At 41.7% G+C, this 15952-nt stretch overlaps 2 protein-coding genes across 7 annotated transcripts in view; both read right to left on the bottom strand.

Annotated features, from left to right (window-relative positions):
• Nucleotides 1-36: 36 nt before the first annotated feature.
• On the bottom strand, nt 37-10251 carry lonrf1 (LON peptidase N-terminal domain and ring finger 1). Its single transcript, XM_084005814.1, has 12 exons — nt 9528-10251; nt 7722-7828; nt 7046-7168; nt 5102-5293; nt 4773-4986; nt 4468-4573; nt 4255-4369; nt 4041-4162; nt 3774-3932; nt 3482-3644; nt 3163-3315; nt 37-1702 (listed from the first exon to the last, which is right to left on the bottom strand). Exons 1-12 carry the CDS (start codon nt 10129-10131, stop codon nt 1544-1546), a joined length of 2217 nt encoding a protein of 738 aa, XP_083861940.1. The 5' UTR covers nt 10132-10251; the 3' UTR covers nt 37-1543.
• Nucleotides 10252-14981: 4730 nt separating this feature from the next.
• dlc1 (DLC1 Rho GTPase activating protein) overlaps nt 14982-15952 on the bottom strand; it is a 70739-nt gene continuing 69768 nt past the window's right edge. For all 6 annotated transcript variants that reach the window (XM_084005911.1, XM_084005912.1, XM_084005913.1 and 3 more), the window contains one exon: nt 14982-15876. In XM_084005911.1, the coding sequence (XP_083862037.1) occupies nt 15777-15876 (100 nt within the window). In that variant the 3' untranslated portion in view covers nt 14982-15776. The remainder of the gene's footprint in view (nt 15877-15952) is intronic.

The raw sequence follows: 15952 nt of genomic DNA, 5'->3' as shown, positions 1-15952 counted from the left end.
TAATTTCTTCTTAAGTAGTAGACACTGAGGCTCAAGTTGAAAAAAGAAACGCATTTATTATTGAAAAATTGATAACTTAACCATCCAAAAAGCAAGATCACTTCAAAAAAGCTTTTTACAGGTGATTTACATATAACAGCCTTGTCTTGCATTTTGTTTCTTTGAGATTCATTTATACACATTGTGAACAAATGGTGCCTTAAACTAACTCCCAATAAAACATACCTCACACACTATGGCAAAGGGGAATGGTAATCAAGCCAACGCATTGTGCGATTCAAATCACAATGCAAAATGGTGTAAGGCAAAGGCAGTCCCGACTGAAACACCACCGTGCTCCAAGAAGAGCAGCTATGAATGAGGATTAATGCTAACCCAATAGTCGTGTACATGCTGTTTGTCTTGATTTTCCATAATATTGCAAGACCCCTCAACATTTCTCACACAAACGCATGGGCAGAATGTACAAATACTAGTCTTACTTATAAATTAATTAATTTTAAGTTAATGCAATTGGTGGCTGAATATTTTGGTTCAGAGGAGAGACAGATAACACATGAGCAGAGCCACTGAATTCCAAATCCTCAAACTCCACCGGGATCTCCACACAGTCCGTAAAACAACACACACATTTTGGAAGATAGTGCATGCATCGTAAGTTAGCTGTGAGAGGAAGAAAAGCATTTAAAAAGCGCTGGATCCATATGAGACTTCAGCACCACAAGTGTTCCCCCGACATTTTGTCCAGAGGGATAACATGGCCGATCTTTGCGTGACAACTTGGAAGAAACTCAAAGTGGAAAAGGATAGGAAGAAACTGTCTCAGGAGGGTCCTTTGCCACTACTAAGAGGCAGCCGAGGAAGAAGTGCACGGTAAGCATGTGGGGGAAGGAAAAACATGATGCTCGGAAGATATAGATGAATACTTTTGTGCGTGTTAAATACACAAACACCAGGCTTTAGTTGCACGTGGTTTTGTACAAACACCTCATGTAAACCACATCACTTTTTGGGACTTTCAGCATTTAGGATTTAGTTCAACACAGCCTATAATCCTATCTTCACCTCACCTCTCCCTTAAGTACTAAAGGTTGATTGTTACATATACTACTCTGTCTTTACCTTTGACAGCATCAAATACATTTCAACGGTGGAAAAGTAACTCCTCTCCTTATTTCAACAAGGGTCATTCAGAGACGTTCTTAAAGAAAATTAACAGTGTTAAGAAGGAGAGCAGATGAGAATTAGTCTTAACTGCAGTCATTTTTGACAATCACAAACAAAAATGCTGTGGAAGTATCCCTGAGGTGGTTTGGCCACATCTCTGGTTTCAGCGATCCCCAATTCAAGGACGTTTCAGCTTTGCTTTAATCTTGTGTAGGGTTTATATGAAGAACTGCAAAAACAAGTATTGTGGACGTAAATAGAAAAGCTGAAGGATAAGATGGCGGTAGAAAGAAAAAGTTGGCAAAATGTTGATACAGGGGTTGCTTGAATGTCATTGAATTCCAAAGGATGTTTGTGAGGATGTGAAGAAGAAGCTCTAGTTGTTGGGGATGCTCTGCAGATATGTGAGGATGTGCTGGATCTTCACCAGGCGTTCTTTGAGGCTGGTCATGGAGAGGACAGAGAGTTGGTACCGCGGGTCGATAGGCAGAACAGCCAGGAGCCACCAGCAGCACGCTGGACCATTAGGAGTCGCCTAAAAAAAAACATAAATATAGATTTTAAAAAAAGGTGCTAAACCTGAAATTCGGCAAATAACAGCAAACAACTATTTTCTATGTAAATATATAATGGCGTCATGTCTGAAGTGGCTCTGTGTGTGTTTGTTTAAACAGCCAGTTCAGCATGTTAGTGCCTGTCTTATTGCTGCTGCTCTGCCCTGCCCGGGTTAACACTGTCAGCTCTCTCAGCGCTGCTCCTGCTATTAGCACTGTTGGTAGCAAGCTGCCGGCTCAGCCGTAGCCATGTTGAGAGCCGTGTGGAGGCAATTCCTCAATCGTAGATATGCTGTGAATTTAGCATTTAGCAGTTATCGCAAATCTGTAGCTGCTTCGGAGTTAAATTAAATTTAATTGAATTAAATTGGTTTACTTAGTGCTAAACATCTAGAACGAGTTAAAATATTAACAACCTTTTACAGTATTTCTCCGGAGGCATGCATGTCTGTGTCAAAATTGCCTTTTTACATTGGCCACAGCAAAAGAAGTGCTGTATTGTTCCCTGGAACAAACATGTTCCGATATTACATAACACAAAATCGCTGTTGGTGCTTTACTTTTTAAGTGTGTATGCATGTGGGAGAGTTGGGGATTCTCTTCATGACACTCTTCTGACGCAACAGCGCCGGTGGGATTAAGTGTGAAGCACCCATAAAGCTCTTTAGCCTATATGTCAATAGACTCCGCCCCCTGGTTTTCATAAGAGCAGAGCTGTAATCCCCTTCAACGCTGCAGGCTACGAGCCAGAGCTGAGCACACACAAAAACGCTGTTCCGGTATTAAGACTACTAAACCAGGTGAATCCATGGTAATGTGGGTTTCCCCTGAAGCCAAATGGGTCAGGAGGTGATCCAATTTTAGAAAAAAAAAAATAAATCTGTAGTGTTTTGTTACATTAGATGAGGTAATAAAACCTCAGTTTGCAGTATCTGTTCTGGCAATTATAATGAATATTAATATTATATATTGATTGGTGTTCCATTGATCATCTGCATACCTGGTCATTTAAAAACATGTGATAACCACTGTGCTGTGACACCACTTTATTTTAAAAATTACAAACTATGTAAGAATGACACTACTTCTAATTCACTACACCACAAATACTGTTAGTCTGTTTGTTTAATAAAGCACACAGTATCATTTTCCAGTTTACTGGATCTAATTACTCATTTTAATAAGGTCGCTGACAGAAACTCATTTCAACCCTCCAATATGTCTGCATAAGCAAATATGTGTGTGCAATAAGACTGCAAATACAAGTGAACCACTTCATTTGGAAGTAAATATTTGATACAGGGAATACAATAAATATGTACAAAAGATGAGTTGGAATATTTTTGCTCATCTCCGACTCATGCATCTACAGTCTACTGAAGAAATGACCACAATGACAACAGCAATCTCTACAAATGGAGGAAGAGGGCTGGACCTTTACCTGGATGTCGGCTTCTGGTTCTGGCATTGCTCCAAAGTGTTGCAGGATCTGGTCGTGGAAGTGGATCTTGAGGTTCTGGAACCAGACACGGGCCTGCTCGTACACTGCATCGTGCAGCTCTTGTAGTCTCTGTAGCTCATCACTGTCCTCCACCTAATAGAAAAATTCAAATTTAAAAACCAAATACTACTACTTTAAGTGACACTCCACTCGAAAATCAACTGATATAGACTTGAAAGGTCGTTGCATTTAAAAAGACATATTTTGGGTGGATTAACATAACATACTCTAAATAATATCCTATCATTATGGTTCTTACCCGGGTATCAACCAAGTGCTCAATGTCAGCAGTACTGTAGCCATCCTTCATTCCTCGGGACAGGACCCGGAAGCGCTTTCCTCCGATGGTGTCCACTACTGACCTTCCATCAGGGAGGAAATGGACACTCCTGATGATCAGCATGCAGCCATAATCTACAAACCTGCAGGGAACGACACAATTTAGTTTATTTTTGCAGTTCCAGTGGTTCCTCTGATGCCCTAAAAATTAACCCCTTTTCTAGATATGCCGATATGTCTGGTCTTAATGTCCTCCACAAATCCATGCTTACCCTTTCTGAGGATCATTAATGCACATCCCAAACTGCCGCGTGCCCGTGTCCATGCAGCGGCGGATCATGAGGCGGTAGCGTGGCTCGAAGACATGCAGGGGGCAAGGCACGGTGGGGTAGGCCATGGTACACACAAAGATAGGCACATTCTTGGTCAGACTGCACAGAGGGAGACAAGTAGAGAATATTTGAGCATCTTTAAAACGTCTGCATACAGAAAACTTCTTATGATGAACATTGGTATCAACCGGGCCAGAGAATGCTTACTCAGACAGCTCTCTGGTCTCCTCCAGGTGCGTTTTAGTCCTCTCTGCATACTCCCGACTCAAATACTGTTTGATCAGCTTCTCCAAGACAGTTATCACGTTGTACTTCCTACATGCCAGATACTGGAGACAGCAAGATATGAATTAATTACTTACTTCCTTTGCACAATAAGATTAATATCCAGATCCTGTACGTGCCGAGACTGATCACTCACCTCCTTGAGGCTCTCTTTACAGAGGGGACACTGGGGCATGTGGTCCAAGCAGCGTTCCAAACAGTTTTTGCAGAAGGTGTGGCCACATGGTGTCATCACAGGCTCATAGAACAACCTGTATTGATCACAGCAATGCAACATTCAATTGTCAATTCTGAATCTTTGCAAACTTCATGGTAAATGTGTGCATTTGGCCTCGCAGTGTGGCCTTACCTCATGCAGAGAGAGCATTCTAAGTCATTGGGGTCCAGCAGGTCCTCGGGAACAATTCTGCAGGTCTGAGCTTTGGCAGCCTTTTGTTTGGAGCCTTTTGACACACCTACGGTCAACCAGAGAGAATTAATATGGATCAATGTTACCCAACTCATCATTATTATTCCTGCAAAACCTCAGTATTTAAACACGTATGTCTTTGGTTTTAATAGAAGCTATCGGTATGAACAGAAACAGTAGAGACTTGACTGAGATTAAACACATTTGAAACAGAGAGCAATACAATGGGGGGATTGGCCACTGACCTTGTTTTTTTAGTTTGCTACTTCCACTGTCCACAACACAGTGTTCTGTGTCTGACACTGACAACTTCCTCTTCAACAGGCCTCCCTTGTCCTGGTCCCCCAGCTGAGGAGCTGAGCACACTCTCTTCAGCCCTTCCTCACCACAACTTGAGCCATGCATACGTAACGAATGGGCTCTGCTCAGACCGGGCCGCTCAAGACTTTCCCAGCGATTCTGAATAATGACAAAAGGCCAAGGATGAGAAGTTGTCGATAGTTCCTTATGCACCCGCAGCAACAAACGCATTTAGTGATAAACAATGTGATGTGATGATTCAGTCTGCTAGTACCTCCTGGTTGTCCACATGGTGGTGCTCCGAGGCAGCGCGGACCGGTGGTTGTCTTTGGACTGGGCTCTGTGGTTGAGCTTGGGCATCGGCCACGAGGGTTTTACTACGCAAGTGAGGAGACGTGTTCTGCGTTGTTTCTCTCAGGCCGACCTTGACATTATCATCAGCTGGTGAGAGCAAGTCGCAAAGGATCTGCAAAAAAAAAAGCACCCAGTTAGTCACCCTGCGTGAGGCAAAAATGATATCTGAAACGTGTTTGAGATTATTATTGTTATTTTTAATTTGCGTTGAGTTTCTTGGTTCAGAGTGGGTATCAGAGTGACCTCAGTGTATCCGTCCGAATAGAACAGATAGAGACCATTAAGCTTTCCTCACAGTCCAGTTTGGTTAAACATAAGTACAGCTAGTGCTGTCGTAGTGCATCCTCAGACACACTCACTCTTCACAACTCTTTCCTTTCCTTCTATTTTTTGCATTATTTTCCTGCCAACATAAATCTTGTGTAAGAATGATTAAGTTTTACGTTTTTAGTTCCAGCCTTTTACTCTTTTTGCGATACTGTAACCATATGCTCAGCATCATTTGGATGGCTTGTCTTCTCTCTGTGAGGGTACCAAGGATGGCGGCTGCCATTTTCAATTGAATTATGTTGCTGTTTTCATTATACGTGCCTTTGAGACTATAAAAGTGTGATTACAGGCGGCACAACCTTGGTTTGACATGCTATTGACGCACACTGTCTGGCTCCTATGCTGTGGTAGATTCATGTCTAGCCTGAGAAGGATAAGGAATTCAGATAAGAATCAGCAACCGTTAAAAACAGGTCCAACCAATTTCACACACTTTATACCAAGTGAAAACTTGAAAGAGATGAGTGATGTGATTATGTATGTTTCCTTATAAAATGATGATTAAAAGATGATTACACAAAACTTGAGCAGCATTAGCAACCGAACGGAACATAGTTTGATCACAAAATGGCAACAAGCTTTCAGGTTATTCTGAAAAGTGTACGTAGCACTGCATACATGTGGCGACTGTGGAACATTTACGTAACTACAATGTTGTGGTCAGTTCATCAAGTGGCACTAATGTCATTATAGACAGAGGCACAAGACCTGACCCAGTAACGTCTTATGCAATTCCATGACCGACTGGGACTAAACTGAAGCCTATCGTTATCTTATTTATTTGCTATTGAGCCAAACTGTTCACCTGATGTTGGCATTGTACATATTGGATATGTATTTGCACCTTATTTGCACATTATTGTTATTGTTATCTGGGACTTTTACATTTGTACTTCTCCCACTTTGTATTGAAACTGCTACACAACAGCATTGCCCTTGTGATAAATTCAGCCTTATCTTATCTTACAGATGATCCTAATAGAAGGAATGGACAATCTCTGTGACTCAGAAAGGGGAAGTATACAATTTGATTTAATAAAAAGGGATATCTGCTCCGACTGAGCTCAACACGAGCCGAACGAGTAAGTAATCTCCGTTAGCACATGCAAGACACGATTCCTGTGCACAGATGGCAATGCAGTTTAAATCCCATTCAAAACACAGCAATACAAGGGGCACTGTCGTCAGAATGCCCATGAGGCATCTCTACCTTGTTTCCACGTTAACAGTTTATTTACTCATAAAACTTTAGGAGGATTTTGAGATCCATGACATGAAAACATTTTCCATTAAGTCATTATAGTATAATAGCAGATGCAAGCCATTTAAACAAATAGCTTTGTGCAATAAATATCATAAAAGTGGAGCTTTACGTTCTAACCTGAGGGACTTGTGTACCTAGGTTTCTCGAAGTAGTCGTACAAGTCTTGCATTGTATTGAGGCTAGCTCCTCCAGCCTTATGATGACAGTCCTTTTTTTCTTCCCACACTGTCAGCAGACTAATCACAACTCCTTTCTCTTGAATGATCTCACCTTTTCTACTTGTCTTTTAGCACAGGGGAAGTCCTCGTCTACAGCCAGGCAGCGGAGGAAGACTTGGAGAGACTCGTCCACTTGGCCCATCTCATGCAGCACCATAGCTTTCCGAAACAAAGCCTGACAGGATGGAAGACATTCTTTAACATTCTTTTCTATGATATTCAGTAAATACATGTGACCTGCACTCTTTTGCATGATATACTTTGCACCACAACATTATAACATAATATCCTTCTCTTCAACTCACACATTTGGTCTCCTGACAAAACTAAATATAGCAGGAAGTTGTTCAAAATATGCCGTCAGAACAAACAAACCAACAGGGTGACAACTATGAGATTATTCTTAAACAGTGACCAAATAGATTCAGCTGCCAAGACATGCATCCAAATATTACTTTTAAAATCTGATGTCTGTTAATTAACCATAATCCAATTGCACGACAAAAGAAGTAGTCCCTGTCTGTCGCAGTTTGACACATGCCAGGCTCTAGCCAGTAAAGGCTGGCGGGTGGCAATGCCACCATCTTTACAGCACAATTACATTTGGTGTTCTTACACACAATTTATGATCCGACATTGATTATCCTCAGTGGCCGCATGACTAATAGAAGAGGTTTTCAATAAAAAATGTGGATAATAAATGACTGCACCGTCGGTGGGTGACCTACTTCAGCAGAACAGCTAACTTCAGTGTCCTCCAAAGCCAGACGGTAGAGTTTGAGAGCCGTGTACGCCTCCGCCCGAGACAGTCGTGCCACCGCTGTCGTCTCTGGATCTGCAGGAGACATGAGGAAAAAAGGGGATCTTTAGTCTCTATGAGAGGTTTTTATTTCAAGAAGAAGAAAAAAACGTTTCATAGACCTGAAAGAGATCATTGGATTTCGTATTTCTGTACCTGGTTACCACGAGCTAGAAACACTAGCATGCACCCAAATCAGAGAACAAAGAAAAATCCCAAACTGAAGCCTAAACCTATTCTGAACACTTTCAGGAATGGTTACATGACTTGCATGACTTTCATCTAACAACTCCGTTATGTCATAGTTGTGAGCAATAACCCGTCTGTCCCATGGATAAGTGATGTTCTGATACCATTTTTCCAACCTGATAACAATTTCCAACCTTTACCCAATCCGGCATTTTAGGCTGAATCAGAGGCCTTTCTGATACTGGTTTCAGTATTGAAAGGACAAATTAATAATGTTAGTGGATTAACTTAACCTGCATTCTTTCTAAAAGATTCAATTCAATTTTATTCATAGTGTCATATCACAACAGAAGTCATCTCAGGACACGTAATACATTGAGCAGGACTAGAATACGCTAAAAATGTCCAGAGTCAATACAAAGATCAATGAGACTAATTTTCTTCACAGAATGAGTTGTGATTTTTCTGCACCACACTCCACCATTATTAACTCTCATTGAGATAAATGGGATTTAGTTAATTTTTCTGATGTATGGAAGATGTTAATGTGAACGGGACCACGTGCAGTTTCGTCATTATACCTCAACGATGAACCCCTGAATACTTGGAAGTTTCTGTCCTGTTTCTCAGGTTGTCTGCAGCACTGAAGACTAGCGCTGTCAAAAGCAGGTGGTTTGACTCTATTATTATGCCACAGTGTGTATCCTCGACCCAATGCGTGCACACGTTACCCTCTTTTGACCTTTAAACAACACATATAATGAGTTTTTTCTTTAATTATCTGGGGCATTTTCACCAGGACAGAAAGTGCAGACAGGGAGGCCAGTTTGACTCTTAACTGTGATTAGACATTCCACTGGTGTCAGGGTCACTGACGCGCTGGTGCCTTGCTCAAGATTAGATAAGATTGCATACGTGTTACTGGTGAAAGTAGGTTTACAGCCATTACTGGGATTTGCTCCAGCAGTCACAAGTATCTGTAACTGTAAATCATCCCTGACAGAGCTAGCCTAGTTTCTCTCATTGCATGACATAAGGATCTGTTATAGAAGGCCATGTCATTGCATGGCTGGGACCATCAGCCCCCATTGGCCCTGACTCATGCATTGACCTACCTATTAATGGTGCACTAGTCTTCGTGTGACACATATCCATAGCTTATAACAGCATTGTAGTTACAAAATTCAAATTCAAGAAGTTACAAAACCTGCCCTGCTGTGTGTCACGACCTGCCTTATGCAACTTGCACCGGGCGCGCATGCTCAGTGAGACGTCGTAAGCAGGACAGACCCACCACCTTACACCACAGCTTATGGGGAGGTTGTCCAAATGTTGGTCAGTAGACCATAGTCAACTGACAACAAAAACACTATTCCAAGTAGTATATGCTTTTTAGTTTAGGTAGAAAACGTCCCAGTGACTCATGTTCCCATCATCCTTGCCAAGAGTGCGAACGCATCACAAACACGACCACTTACCAGGAAACGCCTCCCTCGTCTTACAACACACACGCAGCGTTATTATTTTCTTTAACAAAAACACGTACCTTGTTCAATAACATCGGTTGCTAGCGACACTGCTTCGTGGTAGCGTCCTCTCCTACACAGCTCGTCCACGTCGCATAGCGTTTTCCACTTCTTCAGCTCGTCGGGGAACCATTTGTCTAAAAGTCCGCACATGATTACATTCACTTTCTCCTCGCCGCTGAGAGTCTCGCCGCATAGCTTACACTTGGACAGCAGCTGGCGTTGTAAACATCTTTTACAATACGAATGTCCACAGGCTAACGTGACGGGTTCGCCCAGGAAGCTGCGGCAGTTGGGACAGTCGAAGACGTCGTCCCCGCGGCTGCTCCCTTCGCCGGGGGACGCCCGGGAAAGCGAGTCCGGCCCGGCCGCTCTCTCCTTAAAGTTGCGGAGGATACAGTCCACAAAGGTGCTCAATTGTTCCGGGCGTACGGGGCCATACCGCATAGCAGCCGAAAACCAGTCAATGGCTTCTTTCAGGCAGTTTTCCGACGCCAGAGCGTTGGCTTTTTGGAGTATTAGTTGATGGTGGTCCCGCTCTCCTAGTTCGTCGTCCGAGTCGGCGCCGATAAAGAAGGCGCTTCGCTCCGCCGGCGTGTCCTCCACCTGCGGTCTCAGCGACATCGTAGCGTCGATATAATACAATAATAAAGTGTTATGTAGATGTAGCTTTACTTCTGTTCACGTGTCTATTCATTGCTATGGTTGCCGCGACCCCTTCACAGTATAGCGGACTGACTTCCCCCCCCCAAGACACGTTTGTTACATAAAAAAAAAAAAAAAAAAACACCGTCACGTGAGAGGCAAACTCGCGGCCTGATTGGTCCGGACGTCTCGGTTACAAAACCTGCGTTGGAAAGTTTCATAACTACGGAAAGGACGTAGTGGAGTTGACGGACTGTGCGAGGTTACACCGCTCCCATTTGTCCCAGAGTCCTCTGCATTAAAATCCCAGCAGGCTTCGAACAGTAGACCAATATAAGAACAGTACGATGCAACGATATCTCATTATACACGTCGATACAGGCCTATGAATAAATAAACTGGAGTTATTTGTAAGCAGTCAGAACATGTACCCCCGAAAGCCCTACCATAACTAGTTGTGTAATTGTCGTTTTATAACACCAAAGTTTACATTTTATGTAACTATTTTTTTGTTTATCTTAATTAACTGTTTATTTAACCTGATTGTTTTATTTTGGCAGGTATTTCATACTAATATTATTTTCTGTGCATCTCTTTGTGTTAGCAAATAAATTAAAAAAACAACAAACAAACAATGCAATACATGGACTTGACTGGACCACTTACTGAATACTGTGTGAAGTATTTTGGTGATTATAATGATTTTTTTGGTTTGCATGAATTATCCTGAATCGTGCAAAATAATAATAATAATAATAATAATAATAATAATAATAATAATAATAATAATAATAATAAAAAATGCATAGGTCAACTGTAGAGCACTGTGCACTCTGTGTACTGTAGACCGTGTACTACTATAGTGTACTGTAGTGTAGACATTGTGTAGTGTAGGGTTTGTTTTGTTGTTTGTTTCGTTGTCCACTGCATATTACATGTTTTATACAGCATGTAATTGTGCTGGCTGTGACGTAATACTGTTGTATTAGATTCTATCTATAAGTCCAACTCTTCAATGAAATGTGTGAATATACACAATCTACAAACATTACAGACTGGTCCTTCAAATCTAGCATTTATATTTTGCCACTTCAGATCTGCTGGCACACTGTTAGTAGTGCTACAGTGGTTGGATAGGTTTTGTGTAATGCATTCGAGGTTACATGAGGCCAAACAGGGCGTGAACGTGATGCAGCTCTGTAAACGGTGGGGGGACCCTGCCCTCTAGTGGTCAAAGTGATCCATTACAACAATAAGACGCAGGTAGCATTATTGGAGTATGGAACAATGTGCAAAATGCAGAGCTTTGAATACACAAACAAACAAACAAACAAACAAAAATAAAACAACCGAACAATCCTTTGGGCAGGCAGACTTTACCAAAATCTGAACTGAAGCGAGACAAGTTCTGGGTCTGTGTCACATGTATATTCTTATCATCCCCCCCCCCCCCCCCAAAAAAAGTGTATTTAAAAGGTTAGGTTTACATTATTATTGTTGTTATTTAATTGTTTTAAATATTTTTTTTGTTAGGCTTAAGTCTCTGTGTGCCTACATGTTTGTAATGTCTTGGATTTTGCTTTTCTGATTTCTCGACACAGCTTGAGAAACAGGACTGTGTAGATTCCTAACAAGAGCACACCACTGACTGACACACACACACACACACACACACACACACACACACACACACACACACACACACACACACAAACTCGGGTTTGATGACCAAGAGCAATAGATTATCAAATAGAATAGAAGGAACACTGGTGTGTGTACATAGACGACACACATCAAAAAATGTCAACAAGAAAATTACAAAACATACAAATGATTCCAACTAAAGTATTTCCCTTAAAGAATTAAATCATTTGATTGGAATTCATAAGAAAATAATAAGGGACTTGTTTATGAGAGTGTGGAGCCAGTGCTCATTGGGACTGAGAAGTCTGTGTTTTGGGTGAGCATGTTTGTTTTATCCCAAAACCACCACCAGAGGTCAGTGTTGAACTGTTAAACAGACCTTTAAGTATGACCTGTAGTTACAACAGTGACCCCTTGTGTTTGGCCTGAGACATTTCATCTAGCCGTCAGCTGGATATGTTCGATGCCACACAGGTTGAAGACGAAAAATCATGGAACGACTACATCTTCAATCCCAAGTAGAGACAGATGTACATGGTGGTACATCCTCATATTGTCTCTGTTATTGTCACTGTCAAGTAACTTCTGTTCTCTCTTCACCACACACATACATACAAACAGGAACACTGCCATATTTGGAGTTGACCCCGCCGTATCCGGGACACCGGTGATTAGGTCATTAGAACAACCAGTGTGCTTGTGTGTGTGTGTTTGTGTGTAAAGGCGTACACACACCAACCTCCTTTTTTGGAGGATACATGTTTTTCCCTGTTTAAAAGCTTTACGTCTAGCCTTCGGAATTTCTGGAATATAGAGATATGATGAGGAATGATATGAGGTCAACTGTAAAAACATAGTGCGGCCAAAGTCTCTCTCTCTCTCGTTTTTTTTTTTTTGACTTTCATGTTGACTCTTAAAACACAGTGTTATCAGTGATGACATACCATTTCTGTTGCCCAACAATAATCACGTAATCCATCAGAGCAGTCCAGTCGGCGTGAAGGTGTTGAACCCACAGAGTCTGTCTGATTTCTTGTGACCCGACACACTCACTGCTGGACGCACCGTTTCAACTGCACGATATGATGTGATAAATAAAACAATCTAGAATAAGCAGGATATCACTGGAGGTGTCAAGTGTCTGTGCAATAAGGACTATAGAGCATGTGCTAGTAGATGCAGAATAATGTGATTGCATCATTTTAGTGTATTGTTTATTATTATTTATAAGCCTTGCAGTTGGTTGAAGCCCTTTGTCTCAACATCATTTTAAAAAATAGAATAGTGGTGCCGATAATCTCTGGTTCAGGAGAAATATACAATGGGTGATCCCCAATTATAAACACACATACACACACACACACACACACACACACACACACACACACACACACACACACACACACACACACACTGTCTTCATTTATCAATGTGGGAAACCTTCGGCATCGGATTCTCAAACAACGGTGCAGGAACGGTGCCCTGCTGCTGACTCCTGGTCAGCCTTATCTGGCCCTGCATAATCTCACAGATGAGACGTGTTTGTGTTCCCAGCAGAAATACATCCACATGTGCGCGCAAAAGCATACCAGAGAGTGTGGAGAGAGTGTGCGCACAAACAAACACAGAAGAGATGGACTGAATTAGCTTGAAGAGGTTGTTTTAAAAAAAATGTCCATCACTGAATGGAATGTACATTCAAAAGAAGGAACATGCACACATCTGCGGTTTCATGTGAAGTCTTTCGGAGGCTCTGGTTAATCTCTGGTTCTTGAGTGTTCATGGTATACTAGAAGAAAAAGTATTGAGGTATATAAATTCACAGTTCAGGTTTACAGATCAGAATAATTCCAGTGTATGGATACGAGCAACGCGTGAACAAAACAAGCGCCGGCACCGGAAAAGAGATTTTTCTCTCTACATGTGAATTCTTCTCATTTTGTCAAGTGATTAAAAACATAAAGGGGTACATTAGCCCCCCGCTCCGACCCTTTCTTTGCTGCATGACTGCCCCCCTTCTTGTTGAGTCTGCTGGGTCCAGAACAGGCCAGCTGTGGTACAACAGACTCCATTGTCTCCTGCTATATGAAAATGTTATGTAAGAACCAAGACAAGGAGTGAGATCACCATCTACCAAGCCCGTTGATACTCTCCCCATGCGTGCCGCTCACGCCTCTCTGCCCAAATCATACTGGTGTGGAATGAAGGCTCCACACAGAAAAAGGGGGGGATGCAGCGGTGAGGAAAACCCAGTGTGTGTGTGTGTGTGTGTGTGTGTAAACAACCGACAAATCCTTTCTTATTTTAATACATTTAATAGTGCACTTTGATTAACCTGTACAGAAATAATATTAATAAAAAAGATAAAACATTTGTTCATTTCTGTAACACAAGGCTTAACATTTACAATAAAATAAAATAAAAATGGTATGATACAAAACAAACATATATCTGAGGTATAAATATATTTGTTTTAAATTAACTGTAATGGTCGCGCGTTATTATTTGGCAGGGACACAGTTAAAGGTACGAACACATACGATATGAACAATGGCTTAGGGAATTAATCATACGACTCAACACGGAATATGCGCGCCCTCAGATCGATGCGTGAGTGTTATGGATGAAGAAGAAGGTTATGAGGAGCTAAACCTCTTACTTTGTTTTTAGAAACACTGACAAAACGGTACAGAGAAAGAAGCTTTACACAAAGATCATTTTCCTTCCTTTGAAAGCACAATAACATTCAATCCGACCTCTTCTTTACAGTAAAACCTGTAAAATCTCCACCTTTATAAAAGGACCATTTTTTCCTCTCATCTTTATAGGCCAGAGGTTTCTGTTTCAAGTTAGAACAGTGCATTGGGTTTTTTGTCTGTCCTCATGTACAGCGAAATAACTGTGACTCAATATTTATGTTATTTTTTAAACATGTACAACAATAAAAAAAAAAAGTGAATTGACTGTGCTCTTAACAACACTACCTCTTCTCTTTTTAATAGCGAGGAAAAGATCAATATTTGAAAGCTACCTTTTTTGAGCTTTTTCCAAATTTGGTCCATTATTGTGGATCTGTTGGTGTAAAATTCTTGCTTCGTTCATTCCTCATCTCTAACACTGAGCCTCAGTCACAAACAGTTTGCTCTTACTGTTATTGAATAATTAGCTTTGTTTTTGCACCATGCTTTGTTACCTGCCTAGTGACACGTTCTGCCCGTGTCTCTTCAAGAAACAAAGCGAAGAGACGTCTATTTCTGTCAGCGAATGAGGCCGTTCCTTCTCTTTGGTGTTCCAGCCACCGATTCGCATCTGTCTTTGCCTTCCTCTCCTGAAACACTAAAAACCCCGCTATCTCCCGTCTATTGTCTCTACTCACTCTGCATATTAGCAGCAACATCCACATCTTTCTTCACCCATGGATTCATCAATCAACTCATCATAATATTGTCTCCTCCTTTGCCTGGCTGTAACAGAAAAAAAGAGGGACAGAGGTAACACAAGGACACAAACCATTACTGTGAGCAGAATACTGTATGTACACATTATACTACCACTGGAACAACCAGTGTGAGGAATATGTATTAATTAAGCGTCCCCCCCCCCCCTCCCCCAACACAAACACACACACATACATGCTTCTCAGAAGCAATAGCGCCCTTTGGATAAAGTTTCATCTTCACATCGTGTATCCGCGACATCATGTCCTTTGGCCCAGATAAATGTTTGTGTGACACGAGTCCTCTTGGCAGCACAACGAGAGCCCCAACAGAACAGTTTTTAAACGATAACATCAGGCTGCTCTAAAAAAAAAAAAAGTCCTTCAATCCAGGATCCGGGATTTGTCCTTTTTACATGTGAGATTTAGAGGCTTGGACCCCATCTACCTCTCTGGAGGAATGGGTGGAAACAGTCATTTCGAGTCCTCCGTACGATCCAAATGATGGTGCTGTTGGGTCTGCCTCGTATTAAACACTGCCTTCTCATTTGTCCATGGGCACAGTGAATGAGTCACGTATCCGCGCCACCTCAGCAGCACACAGGTGTCCATACAGTTTATTGTACCACTCTGGGAAACGACCCCTAAAAAAAAACAAAAAAACCATGTTGTTAGTCATTGAATGACACACAAAACTAGGACTTAATCCCTAAACTGTCA

Source organism: Eutrigla gurnardus, assembly GCF_963514095.1.
Source record: "Eutrigla gurnardus genome assembly, chromosome: 3".
Lineage (NCBI taxonomy): Eukaryota > Metazoa > Chordata > Actinopteri > Perciformes > Triglidae > Eutrigla > Eutrigla gurnardus.
This window is presented reverse-complemented; position numbering and strand designations above follow the sequence as displayed.

Excerpts from the sequence above, each read along its gene's own strand:
- lonrf1 (XM_084005814.1), bottom strand. The coding sequence starts at position 10,131 with ATGTCGCTGAGACCGCAGGTGGAGGACACGCCGGCGGAGCGAAGCGCC. Across the intron at positions 7,169-7,721 it reads AAGTTAGCTGTTCTGCTGAA|GCTTTGTTTCGGAAAGCTAT; the intron begins GTAGGTCACCCA and ends CCATCCTGTCAG. Across the intron at positions 1,703-3,162 it reads AACCAGAAGCCGACATCCAG|GCGACTCCTAATGGTCCAGC; the intron begins GTAAAGGTCCAG and ends GTTTTTTTTTAG.